The sequence below is a fragment of the Typha angustifolia genome, chromosome 8 (genome assembly GCF_048772165.1).
Source record: "Typha angustifolia cultivar Huaian chromosome 8, ASM4877216v1, whole genome shotgun sequence".
NCBI lineage: Eukaryota > Viridiplantae > Streptophyta > Magnoliopsida > Poales > Typhaceae > Typha > Typha angustifolia.
The window spans coordinates 4,860,718-4,877,604 of NC_133246.1; the positions used below are offsets into that span (position 1 = coordinate 4,860,718).

At 35.6% G+C, this 16,887-nt stretch overlaps 2 protein-coding genes across 2 annotated transcripts; one reads left to right on the forward strand and one right to left on the reverse strand.

Moving 5' to 3' along the window:
- Nucleotides 1-18: 18 nt before the first annotated feature.
- Nucleotides 19-4,892, reverse strand: LOC140765424 (uncharacterized). Its single transcript, XM_073104506.1, has 3 exons — nt 4,692-4,892; nt 3,703-3,886; nt 19-516 (listed from the first exon to the last, which is right to left on the reverse strand). Exons 1-3 carry the CDS (start codon nt 4,834-4,836, stop codon nt 294-296), a joined length of 552 nt encoding a protein of 183 aa, XP_072960607.1. The 5' UTR covers nt 4,837-4,892; the 3' UTR covers nt 19-293.
- A 647-nt stretch (nt 4,893-5,539) lies between these two features.
- Nucleotides 5,540-16,549, forward strand: LOC140765454 (FKBP12-interacting protein of 37 kDa). The gene is made up of 14 exons (XM_073104560.1): nt 5,540-5,685; nt 5,841-5,895; nt 6,004-6,065; nt 7,489-7,556; nt 7,647-7,683; nt 10,591-10,678; nt 10,766-10,830; nt 10,918-10,995; nt 11,661-11,708; nt 13,101-13,154; nt 13,367-13,528; nt 13,889-13,958; nt 14,888-14,943; nt 16,126-16,549. Exons 1-14 carry the CDS (start codon nt 5,662-5,664, stop codon nt 16,279-16,281), a joined length of 1,023 nt encoding a protein of 340 aa, XP_072960661.1. The 5' UTR covers nt 5,540-5,661; the 3' UTR covers nt 16,282-16,549.
- The last annotated feature ends 338 nt before the right edge of the window (nt 16,550-16,887 follow it).

Below are 16,887 nucleotides of genomic sequence, written 5' to 3' on the forward strand. Positions count from 1 at the left end.
AGTTGGCTGAACACCAAATTACCCAACTTTTGCAGTATGACTTCATAAAAATAGAACAAAAAATCAGAAATAAGTTGAACAGTACATAATTTCCAGTGGAATCCATCACGTACAATAAGACAGCTGATTAGTCCAGAATAATCATGTTCTACCTAATTATTTGAAGGTGGTGGAAAACCTCATTTTTATCGGTAGCAACAAAGCAAAACAGGTAAATCTGAACAAGAGCGACAGCTCTAGTTTTCCTTATATTCAAAAAAAAAAGAAGAAGAAAAAGAACCAATAGGGCCAGACTACACATTCAACACTTTGAGCTTCTTCTCTTTTGTGAATGCGTCCCACTCAATTTCTTTGCGGGCTGCTCCATCATAAACAACATGCTTTGGAAGCTTTTTCTTGTATGAAACCAAAGTTCCTCCATCTACCACAGCCTTACCGACAGCAGTGGCCTGGTACCCATCACCAAAATTTATGCCTGCTGAAGGGCTCATTTCACTAACTAGCCGTTTCATGTACCTGGAAAGAGAAATAATTGATTTCTTCAGCCAGGTGTAACAAAAATATTGTACGAGGGGAGAAAGAAACTAAAATTTTGAAATAAGAAATTTCTGCAATGTCTTTACAAGCATAGTCATTTCACATTGGAAGGGTAAAAGATAGCATATTTACTTTCAAAAAATGTAAGCAACTTATACCATTCTGGCAGCAGATAATGGAGCCAAACAATATTAACATAAAAAACTTCTGCATACCATTAGCACCTTAAAATGTAGTTACATAGTTTGTTTGAACTTTTAAGGGAAAAGAAGAAACAACTTATTTAGTTATAATTATGACTGCAAAATATAAATGAACGGTAAATAGTTCCTAATAACTTGCGAGATCTATGAACTCAATGAAGAAGAGAAGATTCATTCTCTGAATGGAGAAGCTTAAAATAAAAGCATGTCTGGTCTATTCAGAACCTCACATTAAAAGAACTAAAATAGATTCAAATAATTCCTTAGCTCATGCTAGAGAACAACTGAAGTGAATATCTCTATTGTGTATATTTCTAAACAATCAAGAGATTCAAAACAAGGAATAGAATGATGTACCAATTTCACTTAAGAAATGGCATAGCAAAAGAAAAGTCAGTAGCTATTGTGTTGATGATATATTTGATCTGGATAAAGAAAGAAAACACACATTACAAGGACAGGAAAAAAGATATTCAGATCATGGTTTGAATGAAGTCAGATGGAAACAATGAAACATCAGTATAAAGGGGACAGTAGCAATCAGCTTTAATCAACTCAAGGAATCTAGTAATTCCTGATTTCCTGAATAAGTTACGATATTAGCTGTGTGTACCTTCATAAACTATTTGTCTATTCAGCACTTACACAGTACAAAATTTACATTTCCTAGGTAATAATCAGGAATTATGAATGTAATTTGTAAACCAGATAGCTCTTTGGACCACAATAAGAGGTTCATCTTAAAAGCATAAAATAATAAAAGAGAAAGCAGATTTGGTTCAAGATGGCCCTGCTTCAGTAGAACTTATAGTCACTATAGTGAGACACAATCAAATTATCCACTAACAAAATCATAAGTTGACCCGACTCTCCAACACTACCTCATGAATAAATTATTCTAAAACTTTCTCATTAAAAGACATGCAGCAAGGAGTTAAGTGATAACACTGATGCCAAACAGAACAGACAATGCCCAATGGGATGACTAAAAGAGAAAATTTTTGCAGTATCAAGATTGTGTCTCAAACAGACTGACAGAAATGAGTGTTGATTGACCACCAAGAATGTGCATAAGGTGAAAACAATCAACCCATGAGTGATAGTATCTAAATGTTCCGAATTCCCTTTCCAAAGGGTTAACATATACTCAGGCAACACAATGCATTGGCATGTATTGACTAATATGCAATGCCAACTAGACATTGCAGCCACAAAAGACAACTTGGAACCTTCCTCCTCTAGGAGGTATTGCTTTGCATTGGTTTCATATGTAATTACTTAAGATATATGGATCAAACAAGTCTCATTCCCTGTCTGGCTGTGGTATATAACATGTTGCTTACTGAAATAATCTCAGAATTTTCCCCTGGGAAGAAATTCAGTCTGCAGCAGAGTCTTCTAAAAGATTAGTAAAAAAGATAGGAACCTTAAGAAGTTTGTTAAATTATCCTGTTCATACTTCTTGTCTCTGATATGTATTGTTCATGTTTGAGTTAAGAAAAGAAGCCAACAGGAAAGGAAAAAATAAAATAAATCAGATGAAGTACAAATATAAAACATTCTTTTGACTTCCTTGAGCCAATTTCATGCACATAAGTGTACTACTCGAGTCCATACACAGATACAAGTATACAACACAGGTGCCAACTGTGTAACTAAACAAAACAACAATTTTAAGTAATATTTATATACCTTCTTACTAGATCCAATATCAAGAACTATCAACTTTTAATCTTAAAGATAGAAAATTTTCTTTTGACTAGTAAAATATAAAGGTCAAGAAAGAATTAATGCTAGAAAATGGAAAAGTATAGAGAGAAGGATAATATATTCAACAGCCTTAAAATTGTAAGTTTCTAATAGAACTTAATTTTTCCTGCTAGAGACAGTAGAGATGGTTAACGCACAAGAATGTCATCTATCTCTCTATACAGTGCCTCTAATATAGACAGAGGAGAACATGAGAAAGCAAGATGGTTGGATGGACACAAGTATAAGGAAACTAAATGCAGAACAAATAAGTGCAATAATATATAGACAAGCCACTAGGGTTATGCCCCTTCATAATCGTGTCCATATGTATCTCTTCAACAGTGGCAAAAAGAATGGGTGTCATTCTGTCAAGAAAACAGATATTCAACAGCCTACCAATATCTAAAGCAAAGGCTGTAGAACGAATTGGACAAACAAAGAACTCGATTTGGGAAGATCAATTGGAAGCACTAAAAAGTTGAAGGGTAATAAACATGTTAGAAACAAGACATTTTCTCTTAAAACCCAGCTATATAAAAAAAAAACAAAAGAATCGTGATCCTAAAGATTAAGATCTTCAAATACATAAGCAGAAAAGGAAGCGGCAGTTTTACATTAACAGTTTGAAAGCCATATTCAGGGGGTGATAAATGGTCAAACTAACTCTTTTATTGGCCATCATAAGATCATAACTCAAACTAACTTATACCTTGTGCTCAAGATACAGAATACGACTACATAGACTGTCCAAAATGTGGTATCCGATATTCCATCGAACATATCATATCCATAGCTAATCAGGAATAATATAATTAGCTGACTGACTAAATACCTGAGTAATAGGATGGAACTCAATAAAATTGAGAAAAGAAGTGCAGACAGATGTAGAAATTGTTAAGAGGAGATATACAACAAGAAACTTGCATAATACTTTTAGATGACAAGAAGTCTTGATCTTCCTTGACAAGACAGTGCTCAACACAGATTTTTTTCCTCTTTTTTTTGGAGGGGTCATAAATCAATCTATAAACCTAAAGAACATACCTAAGGCCTTCAACTTTAGAAAATTGCCAAACTGATCATAAACGGACAACTGGATCTAGCAATAGAAAAGTTTACCTGAACCTTTAGTTTAAAATAATTGCCATTCTATTACAAATAAGATCAAGTGTCCTCTAGATTTGCCTCCGGAAAAAGATAGAGAAAATACCATGTCTTTGTGTAGCTTTCAGGAACAACTATATCCCCACCAAGGGCCTTCAATTCTTCAATTATTTCAGGAGTACCAGGTTTGTCTTCAATTATGCTAATAGTTTGAAGTTTCCTCTCCTTTGCCAATTCGACAACAAGCTTCCCAATATCACTATCTCCACAGTTCTGCACCAGCGTTTGACCTTTCAAAAAAACCATGTTATTTCAAATTTAATGCAGTTGCACATATCTGCAAGCTGCAAGAGTGTGTCTACCATAGTAATCCTTCACGCATATTAAAAGGAAAAGAATTGATCCTTCATGCACCATTCAGAGATTACTAGGAGGACATGAGTTTTAGCGTGCTAAATGGATCTCTTGATCCTAAGTAAAAGCTAGACAAAGAACGATCTAAAAGTCACAAAATTTATATTGGCAGTACAGATAGGAAGAAGAGACAAAGTAGTTGCACATAATGTGCATAAGAAGTCCTCCTCCCATATGTTGTCATGACCAAGTTGACTACATTGACCAGAGATCAATCATTCACGACCATAACTACTTCTCAAAGAAAAATAATTGGGTTTAGTCCCGAATCCCATCCCACAAATCACGTAGAGAAGAAACAATCGTCTCAAATGACTGGTTAAAATTCCCTTATTATCGAGATACCCAGATATGAGATAAGATGAGATGCTAATCAGATTTAAACCAGGATCTAAATGAATTGAATAAAGCAGTGATTTTTAAGGTGAAAAATGTGGGAAATGTAGGTAAAGATTGTCCAAGTTCCTCTCTACTCACTTTGCGACTAATCAAGATGTGAAGCGACACACGAGTAATAAAACTAGCTGCACAGATGTTGAATACGGCCCTTTCGCGAGGATTTCCAAAACTTTGAAGAGATTTGCGTAGAACGCACGAAAATAACACTTACACCAAGACCAACTAAGAGACCGGGACTCGAATCTTGCTCTTAAAGAGTCAAAGTAAGGGATCCGGGAATACCTTGCTTGAGGGAGAGAGAGTCGAGGAGGGAAGCGACGGATCTCCTCAAAGAAGAAGGATCGGAGGTGGAGAATGCCCTGATCCCATTCGACCAGAGATTAGGGTTGCGGTGGCAAAGTAGAAGACCTCTCCGCAGCGAATACATCTCGTATACCTCCTTACCTCTGTGGTTTCGAGCAATCGAGGTGGTAGGAGATTGATTTCTTTATTACTGCCACTGGCTAGAAGGAAAGAGGGAAGATGGAGAACAATTGGGCCGAGCCCACTAAGATGGGCCGAGCCGCCCAATGTAGGCCCAAATTGGTTGGGTTGGGCATTTCTAGAGAGGTTGATTCTTTTGAACAATATTACTAAATTAAAAATATATAAAAAATTATTGTTCTTCAGAACCCTAAGTCGGCTCTCATCACAGAAGCTCTTATCTGGAAAGTCCCGACTCTCGAAAGTTTACTCTAATGTTTGGCTCGAGTAAGACTCAATAATTCTGATTGACATTTTGAAAGATTGTCAACGGTCTCAGCGGTCTATTTTCCGCGCTATCAATATATCAAAAACCTAACTAATAATGCTGTTTGATTAGCTTGCAAAAAAGAAAAGAAGGTTTAGCTTCGATTCTGGTGAAGACTTTTGTACCGAGTTAACGGCTTAATATAATCTTTGTCTTTAAAGGAAAATATTATGGTAACACAGTGCCTATAAATTCCATGTTATTCGAAAAATATAATATCTATTTATTTAAGTTAAATTTATTTTTTGAGTGTATTAAAATGATTCAAGCATAAAATGATAGTGAGTCAAGTCTTGATGGGAGTTTAACTAAAGTGATAGCCATTAGCGTAGGCTTTAATTTTAAGTCAAAGTGAATATTAATTAAACCGGGGCTTCCGTTCCCACTCTCCCGTTGCAAGAAGCGCGAAAGGAGCAGAACAACAAAGGGGAACGGGCATTAGGGTTTGCTCTCGGATTTCCAATGGCTACTCCTCACCTCGACGACGTAGAGATCTCTGATCCGTTCTTTTTACCCCGCTTCCTCTCTTTCCTTCCTTATCTCCTTCTCCGATCTATGCCCAATGCTTCGGGCCTCTCCCCAATCCTGTTTTATAAGCCTTTTTGTATTTTTAATTTTTTTGGTGATCTTTTGGCCTACAGGAAGATGACTTTGGCGGCGATTATCCTGGAAGCCACGGCGGCGGTAAAAGCTCAGGTAGTATCAATTGGTCTGTTTGCTATACTTTTGATTGCTCCCATCTCTTTCTAGTGCTATTTTTCATCTCTTTCTCGATTAAAGTTGTTTTTTTTTTAATGGTTTTAGGTGAAAAAAGAGCCTTTGGAGATCTTGAAGAGGAAGAGGACGATGTCTTCGGTAGTAAGAAGGTAACTAAAGACCCTAATGTGTTTTCTTTTGCTCAATCAAATTGTGGGTTGTCAAAAGCCAACTTATGGTCTTTTTTAGAGGTTTGGAAAATTTGCAATAAGTTGAGATGTATCAGATACTTTCTTTTTTGAACGTTGATAAAATTAACTGATATTGGTTCGTTTGTTATATCGTGCCATCTGTTAATTGTGATATTGTCAGTATCATTTTCTGTTTCACGTCATGTGGCTTCTGAGTAGGAATTGGAGAATTTGTTTTCCTCTATGTGACATAAAATTAACACAGTGAGTGTTATGGATAATGACATTACAGAAACTTAACAGAACAATGACAAACGGAGAAACCAGTTAACCAAGTTACTGCAGGATAGAATTTAAGTGCCTGGTGGCAAAGCTTTGTCATGAACTGGCACAAATCATAAGGACCGGCACGACCTTGAATTATTGACTTATATCATGTGTCAGCACAGCCCTTGTTGATAGGCTGGCAGCACTTAAAACCTGGGTGTGATTGTTAAGACCTTGATGTTAGGGCATAACAGGCATGAAGTTTGAGAGTTTTAGTTTCTTAGTCGTATTGTTGTCTTCCTATTTCTGGAATTTCAGCTTTTGCTAGCATGTATCTGGTAGTTGTTGACAAATTTGATTAGTATGTTCATATCACATATTTCACATGTATTTTCTGATTTTTGTTATGAGATTGAAAATTTTGTTTGATTTTAGTAGTTTTTGAATGTTTTGAATGTCCACCTTGATCTTTGTCCATCTACTTAGGCTCTGAGCTTTTCAATTCTGTCCATGTATTTCAAACAGCCTTCTTAGAACTGATTAAGAAATAATAGTACCCATGCACATGTGTAATGAATTTAGGATGGCTAAAACCTACTATTATTGTCTTGTGGGATGTTAGCTTCTGAAGGGTCCAAAGATTGCAAGATGTACACAACCTTACACTATTGGTTGAGGAGGCATTTCCATGACTCAAAACTCGCTCCACTAAAACAAGCGGATAAGCCTGAAACATCGATCCAAGTGATCCTCCTATTAGCTTTTCATTGGAAGCTAGAAATGCACCTGCAATTACGTTGCATTTTTAAGCGGTTATAAAGCATTGAGAAAATTCTCAAGAGATAATGTCACTGAAGAAATTATAAAACATTTACAAAGCTTAATAGGCTATATTTGATGCTTGATGATGTTTATCAGATTATCAGTCACATCACAGTTGCTTTATCCATTTGTTAGCCTTTAGTTCAGTTGAAGCTTATTCCATCATTTTCTTTCTGTACTCATCTTTAACTTTTATGTTGAGTGAATCCATATAATTTGTTTTAATGAAGTTCATCCATATCTTCTGCTTACTTGAAGGAAAATATCTGATGTCCATGAATCTTATATTGGAACCCTTAATTTGAAATTTTAGGGGAAGACAAAAGCCGAAGAAAATGTACCTGGTGTTACCACAGGGATGATTTTGTCTTTACGTGAAAGGTCTGTAACATCTACTTTGAAGTTAGAATCTCATCATAATATTTTGGAATATATTGCTTAACTTATGACTTGATTTTTTTTTTCTGTTAGTCTGCAGAGCTGTAAAGAGAGCCTCACAACATGCCAGGTTTGTGATAGTTTTAAGGGAATTTGTTGCTTTGATCTTGTTTACCCTGTACTATCATGTATTACTTATAAATTTTCTAGTTTTATTAAAGCATAAGGTTTATGTGTTATCAGCCATTTTCTTCAACTAGGTTGTAGTCTAAAAATTTAAATCATTACATACAGCTATGCCTCACTAGTAGGTTGCTTGTTTGGAAATGGATATTTAGTTTTATACTTTTATAACTTTTTAAATGGATGCAAGAAAATCGGTTACGAGATGATTTTTCTCTGCTGCAATTAAAAGGCATATGTTCTGAACTGAACTTCAGTAATGTTTCAAGAATCGCTAATGATGATTTTGCTTAGTGAACCAGCATTAGGTCCCAATGTGCACAGCTTGACATGGTTATATACTTATATTTGGGACGATCATGAATTATGATCACCATAAGTCAAATGCATAAGAATTAGTTTCAAGCAGCCTAATACTAATTTGTATATGTGTCATCTCCTCTAGAGTAGGTCCAGGAGTTATGTGACATTTTATAGTTCAAAACAAGACTTATTTTATCTGAATTCCTTGTTTCTGGGTTACCAATAACAAAGTCAATAGCTTATGAGAGCTGCGATCTATGCAGCATAGATGTACTTGTCAGATTCTTTATGGTGATTTGCTTGATTTTCTGTTTCTACGAAATTGATCAGGGATATAGATGAATTATGAATCAGGAAAAATGGGTTAGTTGATAGTAGGAGAAGAAGTCAAAGAAGAAGAAAAAGCTTTAGAGTTGCAGTAGACTAGTAGCTTATTATCAGATTTAAGAAGTTTTAATAGGAAGTTTTAAGAGAGAGATAGAGTAATAAAGGAGCCACATTGACCTAGTTATCCCTAAAGTCTTCATGCCTAACTTTCCAACAAGTGCTTATCCAATGTTAGGAAATTGATTTCAAGAGGGCCCTAGGCTGGAAGAAATGATGAGAATTAGATCTTCATTTATTATAAGTTTTTGGATGTATTTTTTATCTAAAAATTAGATTTGTTTGTAGAGTGTCTTATTTATTTAAAACCCCTAAAAGTCGAGGGGATTTGGTTGTTGATTTCTTGTGAAATAAGTTATGGTAGGATTTGCTTTATCTTTAAGTAAAAGAGTCATAATTTAGTTATAGATTAGATTAGAAAAGATTTTGATAAGTTTAGGTTGTGATTTGACATAATCTCCTCATCTCCTTATATGGAGGTGATGATTCCTAAAATGAGAAGAAAATTATGAAAAATTGAAAAATATTATTCTTGTGGAGAATCCCCAGTTTATCTCCTTCCCCTTTCTCCTCCTCCCTCCTTTTGTGATGGACTCCACACTTTCTTTGTCTCCCACAATCTAGACGAGGTTTCTTCTTCTTCTTCTTCTAAAAGGAAGGAGGGTTAATATTCTTTTCACCACAAATGGGCTTGCCCATGGCTTGTCGACCGTGCCGTCGCCACCCTATGCAAGAAAGGGAGAGAAAAAGAAAAGGAGAATTGGAGGGAGCTTCCACCACTGCCATTCGTCTCATCATCCCATGTCACGGCCCTCCTCTCCCTCTCTTGTGTGCCTTAACCCAAGATTGAAGATGACTTGGTATGTGAAGGTTTTAAAAGTCTTCACATGTTGGATTGGGTTAAGAATAAAAGATCTGCAAAGCGAATCTAACTTAAAGTAGCAGATGAAAGGAGGACGACGGCTTCATAGTGACCTCTCTTTGCCGATACTTACCTCCTCTAACCGCTTCATAGTGACAAATCGATACTAAGAGGTAACAGAAGGGGTGTTGTGTGGGGCCCTCATGCTATGTGTCGGTACTTTGTCGGCACAACCTTCAAGTCCTAGAAAGAAACCTAGATTCCAAGGAAGTGTTATGCAAGCGGCTGAGTGCTAAATCACTAATACATGGGATAAACCATTGAATTTACCAAGGGAAAGAGGCAAAGCCTGTCCTTTCCTTGGTATGGCTTGCATATTTGCAGGATACTTCTTGGATTTTATGGAGGAATTGGGGGTTATAATGTCTATAATTGGTGGTGTGTCTTATTGAATTTGGGGCTCATACCACAATAAATATTGTTGTGATTAATAGTCAACAAATGCATTATCTTATATTTTCCAGCATCTTAAGGGTGTTCTAATGAGGGTTTCTCCAATGCCTAGTCAAGCAAGACTAGATGTATGCATTGTGCAACCTTACTCTTATTCCCTATTTGTTTAATTATTCTTGCATCATTTCATGTTTTAGTCATTGTGTGATGTAGGACAAACTCTTCGATTGCGGATTTGAGAAGAACAAGTAAGAAAAGTAACTAAACCTGAGGAATCCACTAACTAGGGTGTTAGAATCTATCAACAAACACTCATTATGTGAAAACTCTTAAAATATTCATTAACCAATAAAAAGAGGATTACAAGTCTTTATATAGGCAAAACAAAGCAAAAGATAAAAATAGCTTAACAAACAAAAAGATGAAAATAGCCTTATATGGCTAATCAAAATCTTCGTTAAACCAAGGAGCCGCGGGTGCTGCCCTTTATGCCTATAAGAGTAAACGTGATGAATAGTGGTGTCTCCATCATTGTGTTACCTCTTTTGCTTGTGAACAAATTATAAAATGCTTGCTTGTCTATATTATCACAAGATACGATGTAATTCCTCAGTCAAATCAACTCAAGCATAAAGTGTACATTTAATACACATAAATATATGCATATCTAGAAAAAATGTTGAACTATATTTTGTTTTTAAGGATTTATTTGAAGCATTATGTTTGTAACATGCCATGTTTGTACCCTTAACTTGTGCCCATTATTCATAGGTTGCAATTAGATTCCAGCTTATTATAATATTGGCACTATCATTCTTGAAAATTGAAATGATCATTTTGCATTTGTTGCAGGGAGAATTGGAAGCTGCTAGACTGGAAATCCAGAAGTGGCACTCAGCATTTCAGAATAGCCCATTTACACCTTCAGGGACCACTCCGGGTTAGCATTTAGCAAGTGTGATTAACATGCAGCTAAAATGTAGTATGTCTGGAGAATCTTTATTAGTTTTTTTTTTTTCCAATTTAGAACCCGGATTGGTGGTATCTTATCTCAAAAATCTGAAGTCAACTGAGGAGTCGCTGAAGGAGCAGGTTGGTTATACATTCATCAGCCTAGACAGATAGAATGGTAACTGCAGATTGTAATTTTAGATATTCATCTTATTTATTTCTTGGCAGCTGGAGAAAGCAAAGAAACGGGAAGCTGCATTCATTGTAACTTTTGCAAAACGAGAACAGGAAATTGCAGACCTGAAGGTACTCTATCTATTATAAGTTTATAACATCCAGTCCAGTAGCCTGAACTGGCTTTTATTATAACCTGGACATACCATTTTTATAAGTCCGATAAATTGGTGGTTTGGAAATGCAATACATGGTTATTGTTCAAGGTCTCATAAACTACATATATTGTCAGCGTATAACACATGGTCCTATCACAGTATCACCTATATTTCATAATTTTTCAATGTTGGACATTGCAAAACTAGCATGAAGCTTCATTAATATGCATGCTCTGAAGTAGCGAAAAGCCATTTTTCTTTCTTGAGTTCCATGTCTTAAAATGTTTACACATAACTGTGGCACCGGTACTGTTTCCAGGAAAATGCCATTTGTCCTTTGCACATGCACATGCTTGAATTATTATTGGCAAATTAATATGATTGGAACTTATCTTATATCTTAAGTACCTTATAATACTTATTGTCTCTTGCAAGTTGCAACAATGAAACAGTTAAGGCTTTGTAGGTTGTTGCTTACTTTCTTTGCAGTACCTGCCACTACGTAATTAGAGTATCCTATCAATCACTTTTAAATTATAATATCCCAGTTGTTTTATTATCTCTTGGTAGCTTTAGCTTCATAAGTTCCTTTTACATTCATATGGCATCTTTGACTGAGAATTATTAGTGAATTTCCAGTCTGCAGTTAGGGATTTGAAGACACAGTTGAGGCCACCATCGGTGCAGGTAAACATTGTGTTGTTTGACTTATCTGTCAGTTTTTACAATCTGTAACATGAATTGCATGGGCCTACTAACGATTATGTGGTCACTTATGATTTCTTTTTCTTGAATGGGAAATCTTCATCTATTACTTTTCTTCCTTTTGTGTGTTAAGTGGTTGCCATTTTTTGTCTATGATGATTAACATGAACATAATGACTTCCATAAATACAGGTGACATAAGTTTCTTCAGATTTTCTTCCAAGCTTTCTAGAAATTTGGTTTGTGGCTGTAGTAATTTTCTTTTCTTTTTTTTGGTGTTGTTGGTGGTTTTTGTTGATTGCTGCTTCAGTGGTAGTGTTGGTGGCTAGTGGTAGTTATGCTAGTATTTGTTGAGGCAGTGATGCTAGTGCTGGTGGTGATGCTGAAGGTGGTGTCAGCTGGTGCATGTGTAGGTGCTAGTAGCATCTCCTTTCGAGTACTATTTTTTTTTCCCTTGCCTATAGTGACATTATGATTTACAACTAGAAAAATATATTTAAGATGATTAACAATGTTTTAAACGCCAAGATTTAGTAGTAATATCTTTTTTTAGCTTACCTATATAAGGACAGTAGTTAATTCGGTGGAAAATATGTATAAGTGCGTTGGGTATCCAGGTTTGAGTACATTTTATGGACTTTCAATATATGTCGGGTCTTCCATTTCCTACGAATTTTCAGGTGCTTCATCGATCATGGATGTGAAGATAAATTATTAATCTAAAGGTACTAATGTTTGATTATATGCAAGGAATCCTTGTTCTCGTTCCTCTCTTTTGTTCATATGGCCTTCTATGCGTCCGTTGAACCATAATTCTTGCATATGATGTATAGCATGGGTGAAAAGTGATTTAACATGTTTAATGGAAACTTTGGGATAAATTTGTGTTCCTTCAGCCATTGCTAGAGAAGGATGAAACTGTTGAATCAGAATTATAGAAGGAAGGAATTGTATTTAGAATTTTTTTTTTCTCCAAGTTAGAACTTAGAAGCTTTGCTCAAGTCTGTGACATAGAATCAAATATGAAAGGAAGCTGGATGTCATGGTCTCCCTGATATTCAGTGGTTGGATGTGCTCAGTACAGTATTTATATCATGTTGTTTCTAAACCAATCAATAATAGGAAATTCTCATGTCCTCTCTCTTGGAGCTTTTGGTGAGCACTCTTTTGCAATATATCTAACATTATTGCTTAATCTGTGGTTTTTATTTTTCTGTATCTTTTTAGATTCTCTGTTGGTTATCTTCCTTATTTGTCTAATTTTGTGCTTTCCTGTGTTGGTTGGACACTTATGACCTTGAGCTGGATACTTATTTTAGTTATATAGCTTTCTTGATAGATAAATCCTAATGTATTCAATGTCGACTCTGGCAGACAAGGAGGTTATTGCTTGACCCAGCAATACATGAGGAATTTACACGTCTAAAGGTGACTCATGGTCTCCCACTTGCGATATGAAAATCTTTGTTTAAAGAATTTTACTTGTAAATACCTTCTAAAGATGTAATTTTCTCTGCATGTTTCCTTGACCTTGGTGCTCTTTTCCTTGTATTATGTTGGCTCAGTACTGTTTTCGCATATATGAAGAAATCTGAATAAAATTGAGAACTTACCATTAATCTGTGTACCTTATGTACCAGAATTTGGTTGAAGAGAAAGAAAAGAAAATAAAAGAACTGCTAGACAATGTTGCTGCTCTCAACTTCACCGCAGGTAGCAAGCTGGGCAAAATGCTGGTGGCCAAGTGTAGAACCTTGCAGGAGGAAAATGAGGAGATTGGAGCAATGGCTTCTGAAGGAAAAGTAAATCCTGCTCTCATATTGTACTTTCATAACATGTACCAGATATCATGCATTGAACTGTTTTAAGATGTCAGGATTTTAGAAAGCTAACACTAAGGTGGAGAGATATACAGTTCTCTTGTTTATTTTCCACCTGAGGATGAGTATTTTAATATCTCGAGGAGCATTCAAGGTCTACAAGAGTGTAAATATTTTCTTATAGATTAATGTAAAGTTTGTATTCTTAGCTCATATCTCACACATATGCATGCACACATGCTTACTCAAACATACAGAAACAAAAGAAAAAAGAAAAAAAGAAGATAGGTGTTGTCTTAACTCTCAACAGCTATCCGATGTTAACAAGAAGTTATTTCTTAGATTCATGAATTGGGAATGAAGATCGCATTACTGAAGGCCCAAAATGCAGAGCTCAGAAATCAATTTGATGGTGAGTAGTATGTTAATTTCATGCTTTTTTGTCTGCCTTGTATGTTTTGGATCTTCAAATCTTCAAGTAGGGGATGAAGTTAATAGTTGCATTGTTAGCTCTGTAAAGTCTCTCTGGTACCTTTCTTATGTTCACTATGACAGGCATTCTCTGATTAATGTGCTGAATACCAATCATGATTGATATGCTGAATACCAATCGTGCATCATCTGTTGATGCTCTTTCTTTTCAATATCTTGTATTCGATCTTTCCATTTCTAAACCTAATATGCCTTATTTAGCTTAATCACATGGTCAAATGTGAGATTTTTTAGATGCTTAATTTGTATGCTCATTATTTAGGAAAATAATTTTACATATAACAAATCAAAAAGAAGCCAGTAACATCTATAAATGTAGAAATTTGTGATTTCATTTGAGAATTGAGTATAGTATGTAGAATTTCCAGTTCGATAAAGTGACATTGAAGTACAAAATATGCTTTAGCAACAAGCTAATCTGCCATCAATAAGATAGATACTTAATATTCTACAATAAGAATTGGATCCTAGTAATCATAAATTAAGAAGGGCATGCTCTTCTGTGAGAGATCTTGGAAGATTCTCAACTGCTAACCACCTGGATCCCCTTGACCTGCTTATGTCTGCCTATTTATGTGCTTAACCATAGGTGACTTTCATATGTACCTTCTACTATGATCCAAGTTACCCAGATGTACAAATGGCTGGGGACTGTGAAGGCACATGGAAAAGTATTGGACATAATCTTGATTACTCAATATGGAAAATAATGAGAGTGGCCAGCATATGTGAATGACTAGATTTTTGTTTTAACAAAAGTTGGAAGAAAATTTAGTTATGAATATGATAACCTGACTTCTGTTTCCTACTTCATGCAAGATTGATGTTGATGTCTTTTATCTCATGCAGCACTGTATAAGCACATGGAGGGGCTAACTAACGATGTTGAGAGATCAAATGAGATGGTAAAGCATTTATTAACTTTTTTCCCCACGACTAGTGCTACAAAGTAACATTGATGCTTTAGTAGAAGGATTTTTATCCTGGTCACGTTGCATGTCATTTTCAACTAAATGCATACAGTTTGCCGTATTACTGTCACTAATTAACACTCTCTTGATGCCATTTTATTGTTAGAGCCAACCTGCAGATCTTTCTTTAACATCAAACTAGGAATTATATGTCCTATTTTATACTAATCTTTGTATCATTTAGTTCAATATATAATTTATTCTGTCAGGTTTCTTGAACTCACTTAATTGCAAGTTAGTTGCAAGTTTGTGTTATGCTTTATATCATGATAGTAATGTTATGAGTTCTTTTGTCTATTGAATTTGTCCTTCAATTACCTGATTTCTCCACCATGAACAAAAGGTCTCTGTCCAACGGTCCAGCTATCTTTTTGGATTTGTCAAGCCTTCTATGCCCTTAATTCCTAAGAAGGCTGCCATTTTGTATCAAGGATTTATGAGCTGACAAGGTTAACATTGTTGTGCTATGAGCTGCGGCATGGACTATGCAGCCTGGTATGGATTGTTGTGCTGGCAACAAGGGAAAGGTGGAGGGGTACCATTAGGGGGAAATGCTGCGGAAGGACCAGAGGTGGAGGGAGGGAGAAGAGAATAGGTACACCGAGGTCCAGATTGGGGGGTGGTGGAAGGAAGAAGTCCTGTAACAGGTTGGGTCGGGTCGGTTCGGAACCAATCCAAACTGGTCCTAATATAACTTAACAAAGTTTTCAGGCCAGCTCAGTTCAGGTTGGGCATTAATTGTCTGTTATTCTGTTATAGGTTTTACATATACGTAAAGAACTCCGGAACCCCCAATACATTCACCTGTCTGTTAATCTTTTTGACTAGTCTTATTTACACAGAAGTGTGAATGCTGCTTCCATTGGTCTATGTTATTAAACGAAGGTGAATAGCACTTTTTATAATTCGAATGCTCCATTATTGGGTTGACATTTAGTTTCCACTCCAGTGTCAATTGAACTCACTTTATCTTATGAACTATAACATTGTGGCTGATATTGATGGGAAGAACTATATTCATGACACTTACAGAAGAATATGTTGTTTGATTGATCATTCATATCATTTGTGGCTTTGATTAACAAACGTTGGCCTCCTTGACCACGTCCATTTCAGGTGTATATTCTACAAGATAAGCTAGAAGCGAAGGACAATGAACTGAGAAAGTTGAAGGAAATGCTTTCTAACAAAGAAATGGCTGAAGAAAGAGATGAATCTGCTTATGATGGGAAAGGAAGTAATGAAGAGGATCTTGTAAAATCAGAGGAATGAGTTTTTAAACTATTTTTTCCCGGTCGTAGAGTTCGAGAGAGTTTACTTAAAATAGTCATATCTATTGAGGGCATAATCAAGTTTGCTGAGAATTTTCTCGTGTTTATTTTGAGAATAATTTAAAATTCAGGGATGTTCTCATCTGCAGAACTAGCCTCAATGTTAAAGGGATATCTGCTAGCAAGTCAGCTTTCGTTTAGGCAAAATTATGGCTGAAAATGTAACATTCTCCTATGTTTCAATCAAGTTTTTCTCTTACATTGGACTACTGTCTTTTCATTTTCGTTTTAATCTGAATAAACTAATCTAACTTATATTGCATTCTCGTTGACAGAATATGCTTCCCTATAAGATGGATTCACAAAGTTAGATTGCTTTTTCACAGAGTGCCGAGTGGTTGTTAGGTGGTGTTAGGATGCGGTTTATTTAATAATCATGCTTGTTTTTTGAACTAAAATAAGTAAGCTTAAATTGGTTTAGGTTAATATGATATTTAGATATGAAGTAGAATAGTGGTTATGTGACATGAAGAAGCAATACATTTAGGAGATATTTTGGTAAATGATTAAAATACTATTTATAGTGGACGGATAGAGGATTGAAAAG

Excerpts from the sequence above, each read along its gene's own strand:
- LOC140765424 (XM_073104506.1), bottom strand. The coding sequence starts at position 4,836 with ATGTATTCGCTGCGGAGAGGTCTTCTACTTTGCCACCGCAACCCTAAT. Across the intron at positions 3,887-4,691 it reads CTCTCTCTCCCTCAAGCAAG|GTCAAACGCTGGTGCAGAAC; the intron begins GTATTCCCGGAT and ends TTTTTTTGAAAG. Across the intron at positions 517-3,702 it reads GAAAGCTACACAAAGACATG|GTACATGAAACGGCTAGTTA; the intron begins GTATTTTCTCTA and ends TTCTCTTTCCAG.
- LOC140765454 (XM_073104560.1), top strand. The coding sequence starts at position 5,662 with ATGGCTACTCCTCACCTCGACGAC. Across the intron at positions 5,896-6,003 it reads CGGCGGCGGTAAAAGCTCAG|GTGAAAAAAGAGCCTTTGGA; the intron begins GTAGTATCAATT and ends TAATGGTTTTAG. Across the intron at positions 6,066-7,488 it reads ATGTCTTCGGTAGTAAGAAG|GGGAAGACAAAAGCCGAAGA; the intron begins GTAACTAAAGAC and ends TTGAAATTTTAG.